Here is a 15,746-nt window from a genome sequence, read left to right on the forward strand (position 1 = left end):
GCTAATACTGTAGAGTGCAGGCAACTACCCCACAGAGCCAAAATGTTATATTATTACTTGAGTGCCAAATCTTGAACCCCCCAAAAAAACTATAGTGGAAACTTTGGGGACTGGAAAATCTACATTTCTGAGAAAAATTCAATTAGTGTTCTTCTCAGTCAATTGTGAAACTTGAGAATAAAGAAGAATGTAAATAAAAGAAAACTTTCCGGCAAAATTTTGGCAATACACAAAATGTAACAATTCTGCAAAAAGATCAAACCGCCCGCCAAAAAAACAAGTTATTAAATGTTCGGATTACCACAATAAATTTAGTTATTAAAGCTTATACTTAAAAACATCCTAACTCGACCACCAACCAATAACGAGATACAAAGTGCTCTGTTTCAACGGAATACTCCTGCTCACTATTTTCACTTACAAAAGCCAGTTTCCTGATATACAAAATGCTACATTTCCCAAGGCTTAGTCTATCTCGGGCGGTGTAAACTCTGGGAAAAAAAAAGTACCCATTTTTGAAACGGACACACATACATGAAAAGCCGCAGTTTTGGCAGAAACCATTTTTTTCGTGAGACAATAAAACAAAGATGCAGGCGTTGGGATGAGTACAGTAAGAGACTTTAGCTCCAGCATTTAGGTTTAACTGTATATCACCAAAGACAAAAAGGATATTAAATATCTGAAGGACCAGAAAAATAAATGGCTATTTAAACTCTTGAGAAATCAAGATTTCTTAGCTCTGTACAATAAAGACATCACTGATGTCATATTCCAAAAACAAAAAAATGACCAAAAGGTATATTCATATATATATATATATATTCTTAATTTAAAAAAAGAACTAATTGTCAGTGAGCAGATGAGTCAGTGTCTGGATGGCAGAAAGGAGTCAGTCAGACTGAAGTGCAGTGTGTTGGTGGTGTCGTGAATGAGAGCTGATGAAACCGTTGGCTTCACCGCTCCCTATGCTGCTGAAGTCTGTGACCGACACTGCCATTGTGGTGCCCGTAATGCGATGTGCGCGTCTGCCCTCGAAGTCCACGCCCAGGTTAGAAACAGACACATCGTTCATGAAGGACTCCGAAAGGCCCATCTTGAGCCTTTTGGAGGGCCGTTCACAGTCTTTGGTGCTGCACACGCTGATCTGACCCAGATCTGACCGGTAGAAGCCAGAATCCAGCATGTTGAGGCAGCCGCTGTCTCCGTTTGTGGCGTAGCTCAGCTGATCATCGTGGTTCATGGCTCCTCTGTGTAAACTCTCCAGAGGAGGGAAATAAGGGGAGTCCATACAGCTCATGTCTCCTGGACCGTTGCACACAGTTGCTACGCTGTTACTAAGGGCTGCAAGAAAAAGAACAAAAAAGCATTTTTATTAGGGGTGTAACGATACACGTATTCGTATTGAACCGTTCGGTACGAGGCTTTCGGTTCGGTTAGCATTACAAACCGAACGATTCGGAACGAACAAAATTTTGTTAGCAGTTGCGCAGTTGCTCTGACACCACAACATTGCCCAACAAGTGGAACGAAACTGCGCTACTCATTATTCCGTGCTTCACAGACCGTTTATCAGTTTGGACCAATGTCAGTGCAGAGCGTCAGCGCGAGCCAATCTTGATCAAGTGACACTGTTACTACACAGTGCTAAGAGATCCAGTAAAGAAAGCATTTGAATTCGCCACTGAAGTAACATCGCTGCGAGATCTAAAAGCATTACAATTTCTCCATTATTAACCGTAGATCTATATTAGATCAAACAGCGCTGACGTGGAAACCAGGAGAAACATTGTGCCGTGAATGAACTAGTTAAGTCCACAAATCAGCAACATTCACCATGGATTTAATTAGGGCTGCACGATATGAGGAAAAGCTGCGATGTGCGATAACATGTTTAATATTGCGATGACGATATGACTTACGATAAATGTGATTGTTAACTATACTGTTCCCATGTCTTAGTGCTTTAATAGGTTCTTTGCGTGATAGGTCAAAGGTTTATTACCTGCCTGGTTCAGAATACACGATTTTAGCGCGATTTTGGCACGATCCGTTTGACATATGGGTGTCGTGGAGATTCGTAATAACGACAACGGCCGTCGGGACGCAAGATTCGATCGTTTCATCTCGTATAGTGTGTCATAGTGGGCGACAACCTACGTCGCGTCTGCGATGCTTCACGACAGAAAGACTATAGCATGTTTAATTCTTTAACGGTCCTCGACGACGGGTTGAATATGTGAGCGAGGCGAGATGTGAGTGAGTGCAACACACGTGAGTGTGTGTGTGCGCCAGTGAGCGTGTGAGCGTATGTGTGTGTGTGTGCGTGAGTGAGTGAGTGAGGGACAGTGAGTGTGTGTGTTTGTGTGTCTGTGCGTGCGAGTGAATGTTTGCGAGTGAATGTGTGTGTGTGACGGCACGCGATGACTGGTCGGAAAGCAACCATGTTTTTTGTCCACGACAAGATTTTAGGAGTCAAAAACGTGTCAGTTAGTGCTAATCTGAACCAGGCATTATTCATCATGTCAGGCTGTCTGTTGCGATGTGTTCATCGCGGGAGTTCATATCGCGATGACGATGAAAATTCGATGTATCGTTCAGCCCTAGATTTAATGTAGTAACACTAATGCAACCATGGAAGTTTGGTATACTTGGAAGTACTTCACTTCAGTACATCTTTTTCCAGCACTTCAAAACTCCAATATAATGTTATTTTTAATGTGATGACCAAACATTATTTGTTCATTGTTTAAAGATTACCCCCATTTATAAAACTAAAAGTTTCAAGATGTAGGAAAACTCACCCTTATTTAAAAATAATATATATTTTTTAATAATTTAAAAATCAAGGAAATTTCTCTGGCATTTAATTTCTTTCTTTTTACTGTATTGAAAACATACCGAACCGTGACACCACTGTGTCGTATCGAACCGAACAGTGAATTTTGTGAACCGTTACACCCCTAATTTTTATACACCAGACTATTTATAATTTTGTATCTTGTCAAAATGCATGACTGTATATGTTAGAATTTTACAAATATACACTGGCGGTCAAAAGTTTGGAATAATAAAATCTCATGTTTTTGAAAGGTAATTTATGCTTGCCAAGGCTGCATTTATTTGATAAAAAATACAGTAAAAACAAATATTGTGAAATATTAACATTTTCTATTAGAATATATATACACACACTGAAGACTGGAGTAATGATGCTGAAAATTCAGAATTTTTATAATTTTGAATTTTCAGCATCATTATTCCAGTCTTCAGTGTCACATAATCGTTCAGAAACCATGCTAATATGCTGACATATTGCTCAACAAACATTTCTTCTTATTAGCAAGGTTGAAAACAGTTTTCATATTTAGTGGAAACGTGATACACTACCATTTAAAAGTAATAATTGAGCACCAACAATAATTGATAACAACTGAGCACTAAATAAGCATATTAGAATGATTTCTTAAGTATCATGACACTGAAGACTGGAGTAATACAGCTTTGCCATCACAATAATCAATTACACATAAAATATGTAAAAATAGACCGTTTTTTAAAATGCAATAATATTTCACAATATTACTGTTTTTGTTGTATTGGTTAGCATAAGACTTTTCATCTGTCTTCAATCTGTCAGTAAATTAGTCATGATTTAGTAGCTGCTAACAATCATTTTATCACCTTTTTGAGTGATTCATTAAAATAACCAGAATAAATAACTAATACATTCCTAAGAATAAATCATTTGTGAATCATGACTACTGTGGCAGCTGAGCTCACCTGTGAGGTCGCTGGCAGTGATGGAGTTGAGCAGTCCGAGCTGTTGCTCTGCTGACGCCTCCATCCTTCCCCCTGCTCCCGCTGAACACACGGATAAAGAGCTGTCCACCGCCAGACCCTCCGCCTCATCCACCAGCCTGTCCATCAGGTCTCTGAGGACACAACCAACACTTACTTTCTTTGAAACATTACTCAACAAGCAAAAAGCACCAATTTCGCATCCCAGCACTTACGTCACACCCGGGTAACAACTGTACTTCTTCTTGCCGAATCGGTTCTGTTGAGCAAAGTAGTCAAAACGTTCCGACTTTTTCCACATGTAATAAAAAGCCACACATTCTGCTACAGTCCGTGTCTGAACCTGAAAAAAAAAAGAAAAAAGCTATGAGAATATAGCCATGGACAACAAAAAAAAAAATAGTGCATATGGTCTGCATAACTAACCAAACAGAGTTACTTTTACAATGTACAGTTATTACTGCATATTCATTTATGCATATATATTGCATATGCATTAAATACATAAAAAACATAACACTTTTTATGCGTTTTGGCTGTTCATTTACACACACAAAAACAAACTACACGAATTTGTGAAAACGGTCACGTCATGCGCATTCAGGCTATAGGCATATTGTGTTACTTTACAAAGTGACCTCACCAACTACTGGTCTGGCATGCATAATACAGCGTTTTTTAGTCTTATTTGCTGATCCGTGTGAACGGGATCTTTTGACAACATTGTTGTCTGTACGCGAAAAACTCAAAGGAAAAAAAATCTGTTTTTAGTAAATCGCTGTCTTTTATTCAGCAATTAACAAATGAAAGGTTGTGTAGGTAAGAATTGTCTAAAGAACTTTTTTTCAAATTGGCTTAAACTGTCTTTATATACCAATACATAATTAAAATGTAAGTACTTTGAAAAAGAGAGTATAAAAATTGAGTGACTATAATGCATTTAATCTTCAAAAAACACAGCTCATTAATTCCATTCGGGACGAAACAAGTGATTGGCTTGCGCGACTGTCACTCTCCGTCGCCATGACTACCGCCACTATAGAGCTGGTAAGTCCCGCCCCCTCCGTAAAACCCTGCTGGACCTCAAAGTTGAAAAACCGTCAATGCAAGTGAATGGGAGAAAATAATTATTTTCTGGTCCCGTTCGAATTGTGCCATGAATGTGAACATATGTTGTCTGTGAATTTTTTATATAATCTTTCGTGTGAAGAATGCTACAATTTAGCGGGTAGAAGTTTGATACGGGTAGACTTTGTGTGAGAGCACTTTGTGGACTACAACTCTTCGCTGCTTTCGACGCGTTTGAAACGTCAACACCACTAGCTCACGGCTCTAGCTCACGGATCCCGCTAGACATGGCTGTGTCTTTGGTGCACTTCACCGCCTTCTTTCAGGGAGAGAACAAAACCGTTGAGGTTGGCGAAAACCACGGGTAAGTCAACTTTATGCGGTGACGTCACATAGGCGACATGTAGTCTTTCTCGTTATGTCTTTTCCACAACTGCTAGCCGACGAATCATACCATATACTGTCAAACTTGTAACATGAAAGATTATATAAAAAATCCACAGACAACATGTTCACATTCATGGCACAATTCAAACGGGACCAGAAAATAATTATTTTCCCCCATTCACTTGCATTGACGGTTTTTTAACTTTGAGGTCCAGCGGGGTTTTACGGAGGGGGCGGGACTTACCAGCTCTATTATTGGCTCTGCCCACGTGCGCGCAGTCGCGCACCCGTTTTTAGGTGGGAGTGAATGGAATTAATGAGCTGTGTTTATTGAAGATTAAATACACTCAGTCACTCAGTTTTTTATACTCTCTATTTCAGAGTACTTGCATTTTAATTATGTATTGGTATATAAAGACAGTTTAAACAAATTTGAATAAAAGTTTTTTTAGACAATTCTGACCTACCCTACCTTTAAATAGATCTATATAAATAGATACTTTTAAAATTTTCAAGTCAGCATATTAGAATGATTTCTGAAGGACCATGTTCATGTGACACTAAGGTCTGGAGTAATGGGTGCTGAAAATTCAGCTTTAAGATAAAAAAAATATATATATATTAATATAGAAATCTGCTTTTACTGTATTTTTTTATCAAATGCAGCCTTGGTGAGCATAAGAGACTTTTCAAAAACTTAACCAACCCTTTTCTCTTAACTAAACTTTTGAACTGTAGTGTAGATAGAAAAAACAACAACAGTTGATGAGGCCAGTGAAAAAGACAACATTAATCACTTGCCTTGTGTTTCTGAATAAGATGGAAGTTTTTCTCATAAATCTGCAGCGCATGTTCAAAGTTCCTACATTCATCCTCTGACCATGGTGGGGATTCTTCTATCAAAACAACAAAGAAAAGTGAACATTTATGCCACCACAGGTACAAAAGCTTTAAAAGCTGGTCCTGTACTGAACAGCCTACCCTTCAAGGTCTTCACATTACTGCAGTATCGCGTCAGTGCCTCACAGGTGTTGTAATTACATTTTAAAAGCTCAAACAAGGCCTAGAAATGAGATCATTGAAAAAAGAAATGGAATTAAAACCATAACAGCAGCTCTCACATGGGCGGAAGATTTTTACATGAATTATTTTAATTAATGGGAGCTTTTAGAGGGCACATACCTGTTCGTTATCTCCTATGTGTTCAGATGTGGAGTCTTTTGTGCCGTCATCTGTAGACTGTGACAGCGCTTCTCTGAGGTAGTCTCTCACTTTACACTCTGACAGCACGTCAGGACACCACAGCAGCTGATCGTCCTCCTCGTACGCTTTAAACAACAATACACATTCAAATTTGTCTCATTCAGTGATTTATTTGTGATTCCATCATTCATCTAGCTAACTAACAAGTTTATGGAAATTGAATGGCTTTTCTGAGGTAAATGTAACAATATGTGACATTTGTTAGAGCTGTTTAATTTATGTCTTTTCACGGTTAAAACACAGTGATTTCATGAGACGGGATACATTTCGGTATGTACGCAGTACTGTATCTTTCAGCATACCTTCTGATGTTCATTCATGTTTATTTTGTGCTATATCTAGAAGTATAGCAGAAGAGATGATCCTTTCACATACACTCAGCAATGCCGCTTTGCCTAAACTCTGGGTTAAACAGCGCCATGCCACATTAAAGAGCGCCAAAACTATTTATTGTTTGAATTTCCTGATAAATTTGACAGAATTTGAAAGCTATGACTTTGTGTCGTATCAAAAGTAAAAAGCATAAAACCTATTGCGAGTTGTTCACGCATCAACTGAAAACAGCATAGATTTTGGGGATTTAAAGCTCCAGTCAAAATTATCCAAAATAAATTTGAGCAAGTACATAACCAGCCAGTGTTCAAAACTATCTGCTTGCCTTAGCTCGATTCAAAACGGTAAGCTTGTAATCATTTTAATTCCAGTGGTACTGGTGGATTTCCGTGGGAAACTCGAGCATGTCTTTGCGTCATTACGTCACATCTGTAAGAAGGTGTCTCGGCTAGTAGGCTATATTGCGTGTGAGGATGTTTGGAGGTGGAGATTTATAGCCTTTTCTCACAGCACTTGATATAATTAAACTTATCAATTTGATGGCGGATTCAGAAAGGTTCAAACGACAATCACCAGTGACAACTGGAGATTCAACCATTGTAAAATGGAAAAGACTTTGGACTTGGGAGTGGCTACAGAAAAAAAAGAAACTGAAACCAGGCCCATGCGAAAACAAGGATAAATACCTGAAGGGCATGTAGTCACGCAATGCTGATGTTATTAACATTAAAAATTTGAGAACAAAGTATAATTTGCACGGTTTGACGCAATATGATGACAGGCGATTGTTAGATTTAATCAGCTCGATTTACTGGAATGCTTTTTTCCCTTAGTTGGTCAGAACAGTGGATGTTACTTACTTGTTCAGATGACATTTTCCAGTGAAAATACTTAAGTTGGTCATACTTCCAAAAAGTAGAATCTATTATTCCGAATGACAGTATCCACACCAGCGCGGTGACTGACAGCCGCACATTCCCCTCAAAACATTGGATTCATCCGCGCTGTGCCGTGTCGAGGCACAACTCATGTAAAGTTGATAATTCCGCGAATAACTGCAATTGCAGATTTCGAACAGAGATGGCGACAAAGAGGGAAAACTGCGGACTGCATCTTTAAGAGTCAGTATCGGTTCATCAAAATGAGGATCGATTAATATCGAGACATCAATATTTACAAACCAGCCCTGATGATTCATAGTGTTTACTAGGGATGAGCGAGTACAGCATTATCTGTATCTGTATCTGTATCTGTTAACCATATGAATTATCTGTATCTGTATCTGTACTCGGACTGGGCGGGGCCTAACCAGGAAGTGGGTCGGGTTGTCTTGAAATGTCTGTGTTTGTGTGTTTAGCTTAATTTGTAATATTATTTATACCACAACTACCTTTATTTTTTTTATAAAATACAGCAAGAAAGTGTCAGACACTCAGTGCGTGAAGTCAAAAAACTGGTTAGAGCCAGCAGACGGTTAAAACAAAAGTGTGTGTGTGTAGCTAGCTAATTAATTTGTAATATAGTTTTATACCACTACTTACTTTATTTTTTTATGAAAAACAGCAAGAAAGTGTAAGACACTTGTAAAGCCAGCTGACAGTAAAAAAAAAAAAAAAAATCTCCGACAGGCAGAGACGCAAGTCGCATTCTACCAAGCACCACGTCTGAACAAACCCCACGTTTACCAGAACTCTACTGGTTAATAAGTAAGTACTACAAACCGAAGTAAAAAAAACAAACCTGAAGCTGAAGAAACCCTAAACGTTAACGGAAAAGACCCACGAACCTGAGTGACTGAGGGAGAGACAGAGAGAGAGAGAGAGAGCTGTTCTGTGTGTGAGTGAGCAGAGCGGGACACAGAAACACAATTAAAATCTGTATGTGTAGGGGAGGGGAACGCAGACACAGTCAGCTACCCAATGAGGATTTTTATTTATTTAATCCGAGCACAGATATTGACTCGTATTACTCGTGTAATACTTGTACTCGGCAAAAGTGCTTTATCCGTACCGGATACTCGTTTCAGCCGAGTATCCGGCTCAACTCTAGTGTTTACTATGGTTTATTTCAGTTAAAAGTCACACTAAGCAATTTAAACACTCACCCTTTTCATCCTCATGATAGTGGCTTAGCCCCATGGGAACTTCTGCTTGATACTGAGACCCAACCATTATTTCCTGAAATAAAAATATTTAAAAAATATTAAAAAAATTAAGACTAACTATCAAACTTTTTTTACTTACATGCACTATGGCTCAAAAGTTTGGGGTCAGCATGATTTATAATACTATTATTCAACTAGGACACATTATATTGTTCAAAAGTGAGATTTCATTTTCAAAATTATTTTTGACTGAAATTTAGCTTTGCCATGATGACAGGAATAAATTGCATTTTAAAATATATTAAAATTGACAGTTATTTAAAAATTGCAATAATATTTCACATAGGGCTGCACAATATTGGAAAAAAATTACATTGCGATATTTTTTCCCCAACGATATATATTGCGATATTGAGAGTCATAACTCCAGGCTAAAGACAATAATTACCATTCCATGATATTAATAATTTCACTAATATGCAAGCTTCATTACAAGTGACAAAAAAGGTCACTTAATATTTCATTCCAAAATTAGAACATTTCTGTAAACACAAAAGCAGAACACATTTTAAATAAAACAGCAGCTTTACACCAACCCCCTGATTGGTTTACAACAATATAACTTAAAATAAATATATTTTTTATAAAACAACTTAAGCATTTTGGTTCACAATCTTTTAAGTCAACTTTTCTTAGCTAAAGTGCCAAAGTAAAACAGTGTTGATGTTGGTCATCATAATCATATGAAATAAACAAAATGATATAAAACTTTAATATATTTTGTATTAAATCTTCTAAACAGATTAGAGAACATGTTTCTGTAAACAGAAAAGCCGAACACATTTAAACAGCAGCACCTGTCAGCGTCGCCGCTCCCACCACGCGCATCAAGAGCTGAGGGAGCACCAAAAAAATAGCCTAATGAAAAATCAATAATTCTAATGCCGATATTATTTCAGTATAGCAATACAGACATCCCAAGTCTCCCGGAAGTTCCGGGAGTCTCCCGCATATTGATAGCGGCTGATGCCCGCGAATTAGTTAAAATCTCCGGAATCTAGAGCGAGCGCGCCCACGAGACAGAGACTGAGCTCCAAACCGCGCAGCGTGTGCACGGCAGAGAGAGCAAGAGACCGCGCGCGTGCCTCATGAAGCGCGTAATATCTACCGCTGGTGCTACTGTGCTACTACCCTTAACATCGCATGTTCCGGCGATGTGACTATCGCTCACTCGCACATCGCGATGTCGATGTTAAAATCGAATATCGTTCAGCCCTAATTTCACAAGATTACCATCTTTTTGTATTTTTTATCAAATAAATTGAGCTATGGTAGATTTCTTTCAAAGAGATTTGAAAGAGATTTCTTTCAAAAACATTTTGAAAGAACAAATTAACCTAGCACACCTGCAAGTACTTGATAGTTGCGTAGGACAAAGGCAATTATCAAAACCCAATTCAATAAACTAAAAAAAGAAACCTCACACCCCAACAAACATTTCAATCCTATGACATTTACATTTACACTCCAACAAGTTCAGCTAATTTAAATACAACATAGCCAATCCTCACATCCGACTATTATTAAAAGGTACACTATGTAACTTTCATCCGTCTAGCAGTTAAAAAACTACATTTTTTTGGTTGTTTCATGTTTTGGTTGTGCTTTGGCTCTACAGGTGAAACAAAAAAAATTAGAATATGGTGCAAAAAGTTCATTTATTTCTAGGGGTGCGCCGATCCGATATTCGGTATCGGTATTAGTCCGATACTGGCCAAAATCACTGGATCGGATATTGCATGAATCGCGGGAGTATAACCCGATCCGATACGATCACGTCCCTTAGTCCTAAATTGTCATACAAATGCTTAACAACACCTGAGAGACATGCCGTAAAGAGAGATGAGCAACATGCGTCACGCAGGGTTGCCAGATTTTCACATACAAATCCCGCCCAATTGCTTCTTAAAACTAACTAATCGCGTTTCGGGGTGGGAGAGACCGCGGACTTGGCAACACTGGCATCACGTGAACGGTAGCTAGAGGTGAGTGAGGTAAGCGAGCCCTCTCAGCAATTAAGTTATCATGTCAGCTGAATAGAATAGTGTTGTCAAAAGACCCGGTACTTCGGTACCATTTCGGTACTAAAAAAATTACATGGTTACGGTACCAGCTTTTCTTAAGTAGGCTACCGGTGGTACCGAAGTATTGGATTAATCCGGTTCTTGATGCGCTGTCCGAAAGGTGCACAGTTGCGTCCTCTTCATAAACACATGGCGACCGGCGGTGGCTCTGAATCCACTTGTTGACAAGAAAGGAGGAATGAATCGTTCACACAGCGCGTTTTTTGCGCGTGCAAATTAGTTTTCCAGGCGCGCTGTTCATGGTTGCATAGCAACGGCTGACGCAACGGGAAAGCACGCGCTTGTGGAAAGGAGAAAGCGGTGCAAACTGCGCTCTCCATGATGACGAGGAAGTATCATCAAATAATTAATTGATTTCTAGCTCTTGCATTAGCTTTACTACTAGATATATTAATTGAGATGAGAAATAAAAAGCCGCCCTGTACAGCTATGAGCAGCTGTTCCAGCCGAGCTTTCTATGTTGTTACGGAAAGGCCGCTGGTTTTTGTCACATGACCTGTTGAGATGCTTCTATTATAGCCTAAGCCGCGCGCCTACATTTGAAATAACGAATTTGCACGCGCATAAAACGCGATATGTGAACGTCCCCTAAAGTGGTATCGTGTGCGGTTGTATCTAGTTTAAAAGGCCTTTTAAATATGAACGCAGTTTTGGATTAAATAAAAGGACAGTCAAGTCAAACAAAACACGTTTTATCTCCTGTTTAGTTGGTAACACTGCAATAAGATACCATTCATTAACATTACTTAATGCCTTATCTAACATCAACACATTGAGTAAACAATATATTTTTACAACATTTAATGTATGTTTGTGAATGTTATTTAATACAAACACTTGATTGTTCATGAACAGATACAACTTTTGATTTAAAAAATGTATTAGTAGGCTAGGCCTACATTTTTAAATTACCCCAAGGAGAATAATTGCTTCAGTGTATATAACTATTGTTAGGTCATTTTATCTAATGTTATCTAACAAATGGATATACACTTTAATATATGCAAATTTAATCTAAATTAGCTTTGGTACCGAAATTGGTACTGAGAACCGTGCATTTTCACAGGTATCAGTAGGCCTACCGAATACTGAAATTTTGGTACCGTGACAACACTGGAATATATGGTATTGTATCGGTATCTATTGGTATCGACAGATACTCAAGTGTGTGGTATCGGTATCGGTATCGGACATGAAAAAGTGGTATCGAGCCACCCCTATTTATTTCAGTAATTCAACTTAAAAGGTGAAACTAATATATTATATAGACATTACATGCAAAGTGAGATATTTCAAGCCTTTATTTGTTATAATTTTGATGATTATAGCTTACAGCTATGAAAACCCCAAATTCAAAATTAAAATATTGTGAAAAAGTTTTCATAAGCTGTACGCCAGCTGTATGACAACTAACCTATGCCACTCCCGCACCATACATGCTGCAAAGTAGCCGGAGCATTTTTTCTCTATTTAAAGATATGACAATATACGCACAGGCCAGTGACGTATGTTTTAATTTCCAATGAAAACCATCATGACAGGTCTCAAATTGAAACACTTATAATACGCTTACCATAGCGAATCAGGGTAAGACTAAACACATTTTGGAAGAAAGATTAGCTGCGTTTCCACCGCAGGAACTTTCCCCAGGACCTAGGGAGTTTGGGGTGGTACTCTGTGTGTTTCCACCTCAGGAACCAGGGTCTAAATGAAGTTCCGGGTAAATATTTCCCCCTGCGACAGTCCCTGCTTGCAAGGAAGTACTTTTTCAAAGTTCAGAAACTTTCAAGGGTGGGACATGGGCGCTGAACATGCCACATTCTGATTGGTTGACTCCACATAGCATAAGAGTTGTTTGCTATTCGAATCAACAATGGAGTTTAAAAAATGCGACCGATGGACAGACAACGAGGTTCAGACTTTTTTAAGCTTAAATTCAGAGAATGAAATCCAGCAGGAACTGTAAAGTAGCACGCAGTCCTACGTCACAGGACTACATTTGCCTAATCTTCACAGACTGTGGTGAAAACGCAGACAGCAACAGGTCTGGGGGAAAAAATGTTCCTGGGACAAATTGTGCTGGGTAACTTCGGTGGAAACGCGGCTATGGATGATGTATTGACTCGTTATTTAAATTAACTTTTACTTCATAATATTCGGATATGGGGATTAGCTATATTATATTTTAAATTTGTTGATCTTGCATTTGAAATAAAGTTTTTTTTTTTATCGTACTGACCACAAACTTTTTTAACATTAGAATATAAAAAAAAAAAGAAATATCATATTCAAGGATGTATCTATATATATTAAGAGAATGTGTACAACATTTGAATAATATAATACTAACCTTTCTAGAATCTTCACTGCTCACACAGTCCTCCTCCCCTTCAGATTCTTTATCACCATCATATGTTGCGTTGGCTGGAGCAAAAATCACAAATTTAGTACATTAAATATATTTGCATATACCTTTAAAAAGCAAATAATAAGCTTGAAGGGGTCTATACAAGTTTAAGAAATGAAAATATAATTATTATGACCCCTTACCACTTTCTAAACGGTCTTAAAAGTTATAATGAATTAAATGATTAAACTATAAAACACATACAGCATTCAGAAAAAGAAAAAAAAGCACATGTATAAACCCAAACTGTTCTAGTAGAAGATAGTAATGATTCTTCTCACATCTGAGTGTTCTAGGGAAGAAGTCTGTGGCATCGTGGGAGGTAACAGAAGGGGTCAGATCATCCGCAGAGGACTGGGTCTCCTCCTCATAGTCTCCTGACAAGAGATCTTTCGCTATCTCCTCCTGCAGCAAAAGACATTTAGTGATTTCATCTTGTTGAAAATTTCCCCTGGCTGGCCCTGAAGCAAAATCATGTAAATTACCTTATCCAGGGTCATGTCAGGCAGATCATCAGCTAGTTCAACAGAAGAACTGTCCATGCTAGATCCTGCCCCTGTACTGACTGACGCCTCATAACGATACATAGCCAACAACTCCTCGATCGGCATGTTCCCCTCCTGTTTGTGTTAGAAAATAAATGTATCACAGCAGGAATATGACCCTTATCATCCACTGATTGTAACAGTTAACACAATACATACACTTTAAAATTAGTTAAAAAGTGGATTGTTATGAATGCACATTACCCTCTCCAAGTCTGACAATTCTGCACTGAAATTCTTCTCTCCATCCAACTGCTCTTCCTCCTCCAAAGTTCTCTCATCGTCATACTCATGAATTAACATCTCAGCTGTTGGATCAAAATCGTGATCCTCTGAGGACAAAGAGCCAACTGGGAAAATAAATGAAACACTGTTACTGATTTTAGCATTTAGTGGAACTTGGTAGAAAAAATAATGTATATATTCCAATATCTACCAAAAACTGTCAATTGATAATGCAAATTTTCTGATTTTAAGTATTTCTTAGTATATATTGTGCAAATATTCGCAGAATGCTCACTTAATTTCAACATTTAAGTTTATACGAACACATTTAATATTATTACATGAACTCTCCTGCCCTCTGAATAGCAGTGTTGGTAACAGAAAACCCCATATTGGTCAACTATTACTCTTATTAATACTAACAATACTATAATAAGAATAAAAATACACTAAAACAATGAACCTAACTTACCAGGGCTCGAACTCCCAAAGGAAGCCTGTACAGACAGATATAAAGAAAAAGAAAGCAGATTCACAGGAATATTACATGATGCAAAATAAATTATAGCACATTGACCAGCACAAACATTGAACACCGAATTAATTTTCAATTTTACACCCGTCTGCGTGCAAAAAAAATAATAATTAAAAACCCATGACAGCAAATGTACATCAATGTAAATTCAAGACGATGTCCCCTCTTATAAAACATCATAACACTATCTATTTATTAATGCAACAAAATGACTGACACAAACCAAAAAGCTATCATCTAATAACGGATGCTGTCATCCTCTCCGAACACTGCAAAATCGAATTTTGCTCACACCATAAACAAACCTTTCCTGCACGTTAACAGCCCATATGCATACCCACAATATATTAAAACACGATTAAACCTTAAAAAACATTCCAATGCGTCATGAAAACGATGTTTCGAGCAATGTATCAATTACAGGCGACGATTTCTTGTTTGTTTGTTTTTTTCCTGTGAGCTAACGGGGATGAAATTCAGAGGCCTCTCCGATCCTGATAGATCACTCTTCAATTAAACCGGTTAACCATCGTCAGTTTTACACAATTATTACTAAAACCCCAGCCGTATACACAAGAGGCTCTAATATTTATTAATGAAAGCCATAGCTATCATACCGAATCGTAAAAGAGATGAATTTAAAATCGAATACTTTTTCCAGCTATCCAGCTTACCTCCGCCATATTGGTGTCTTCGGCCTCATAGGTTGGCTATGTGCTGCAGTACCCGGATGCGCACAGGGAGCCAATGATGCACGCAGAACTTTTGGCACACTTTTCAAACAGATTTACAGCAACCAGGGTTTTAGATTTGGCCTGTTCATGGACCCCCATTAGTCTGCATGGGTTATAGCCTATTTAATAATTGGCATAGATATTCACACATTCATACGTTTGTCACTTACACATTCTTACAAAGGTGTTTTCTGCAAGAC

General features: G+C 38.1%; 1 protein-coding gene across 2 annotated transcripts; it reads right to left on the bottom strand.

Moving 5' to 3' along the window:
- Positions 1–742: 742 nt before the first annotated feature.
- mier3b (mesoderm induction early response 1, family member 3 b) lies at positions 743–15,541 on the bottom strand. 2 transcript variants are annotated; one of them, XM_079638886.1, is made up of 13 exons: positions 15,487–15,541; positions 14,750–14,774; positions 14,257–14,402; positions 13,993–14,127; positions 13,789–13,912; positions 13,451–13,524; positions 8,957–9,029; positions 6,439–6,584; positions 6,238–6,319; positions 6,058–6,149; positions 4,017–4,144; positions 3,784–3,935; positions 743–1,344 (listed from the first exon to the last, which is right to left on the bottom strand). In XM_079638886.1, exons 1-13 carry the CDS (start codon positions 15,493–15,495, stop codon positions 893–895), a joined length of 1,638 nt encoding a protein of 545 aa, XP_079495012.1. In that variant the 5' UTR covers positions 15,496–15,541; the 3' UTR covers positions 743–892. The 2 variants fall into 2 exon arrangements, with proteins under 2 accessions (XP_079495012.1, XP_079495011.1); XM_079638885.1 differs by having other exon boundaries at positions 6,058–6,152.
- Between the last annotated feature and the right edge of the window lie 205 nt (positions 15,542–15,746).

The sequence above is a fragment of the Phoxinus phoxinus genome (genome assembly GCF_949152265.1).
Source record: "Phoxinus phoxinus genome assembly, chromosome: 15".
Classification (NCBI taxonomy): Eukaryota; Metazoa; Chordata; class Actinopteri; order Cypriniformes; family Leuciscidae; genus Phoxinus; species Phoxinus phoxinus.

Coding starts and splice junctions, on each gene's coding strand:
- mier3b (XM_079638885.1), bottom strand. Junction 13,913..13,992: donor CTGACATGACCCTGGATAAG/GTAATTTACATG, acceptor CTTTTGCTGCAG/GAGGAGATAGCGAAAGATCT. Junction 13,525..13,788: donor CTTCCCTAGAACACTCAGAT/GTGAGAAGAATC, acceptor TTTTTGCTCCAG/CCAACGCAACATATGATGGT.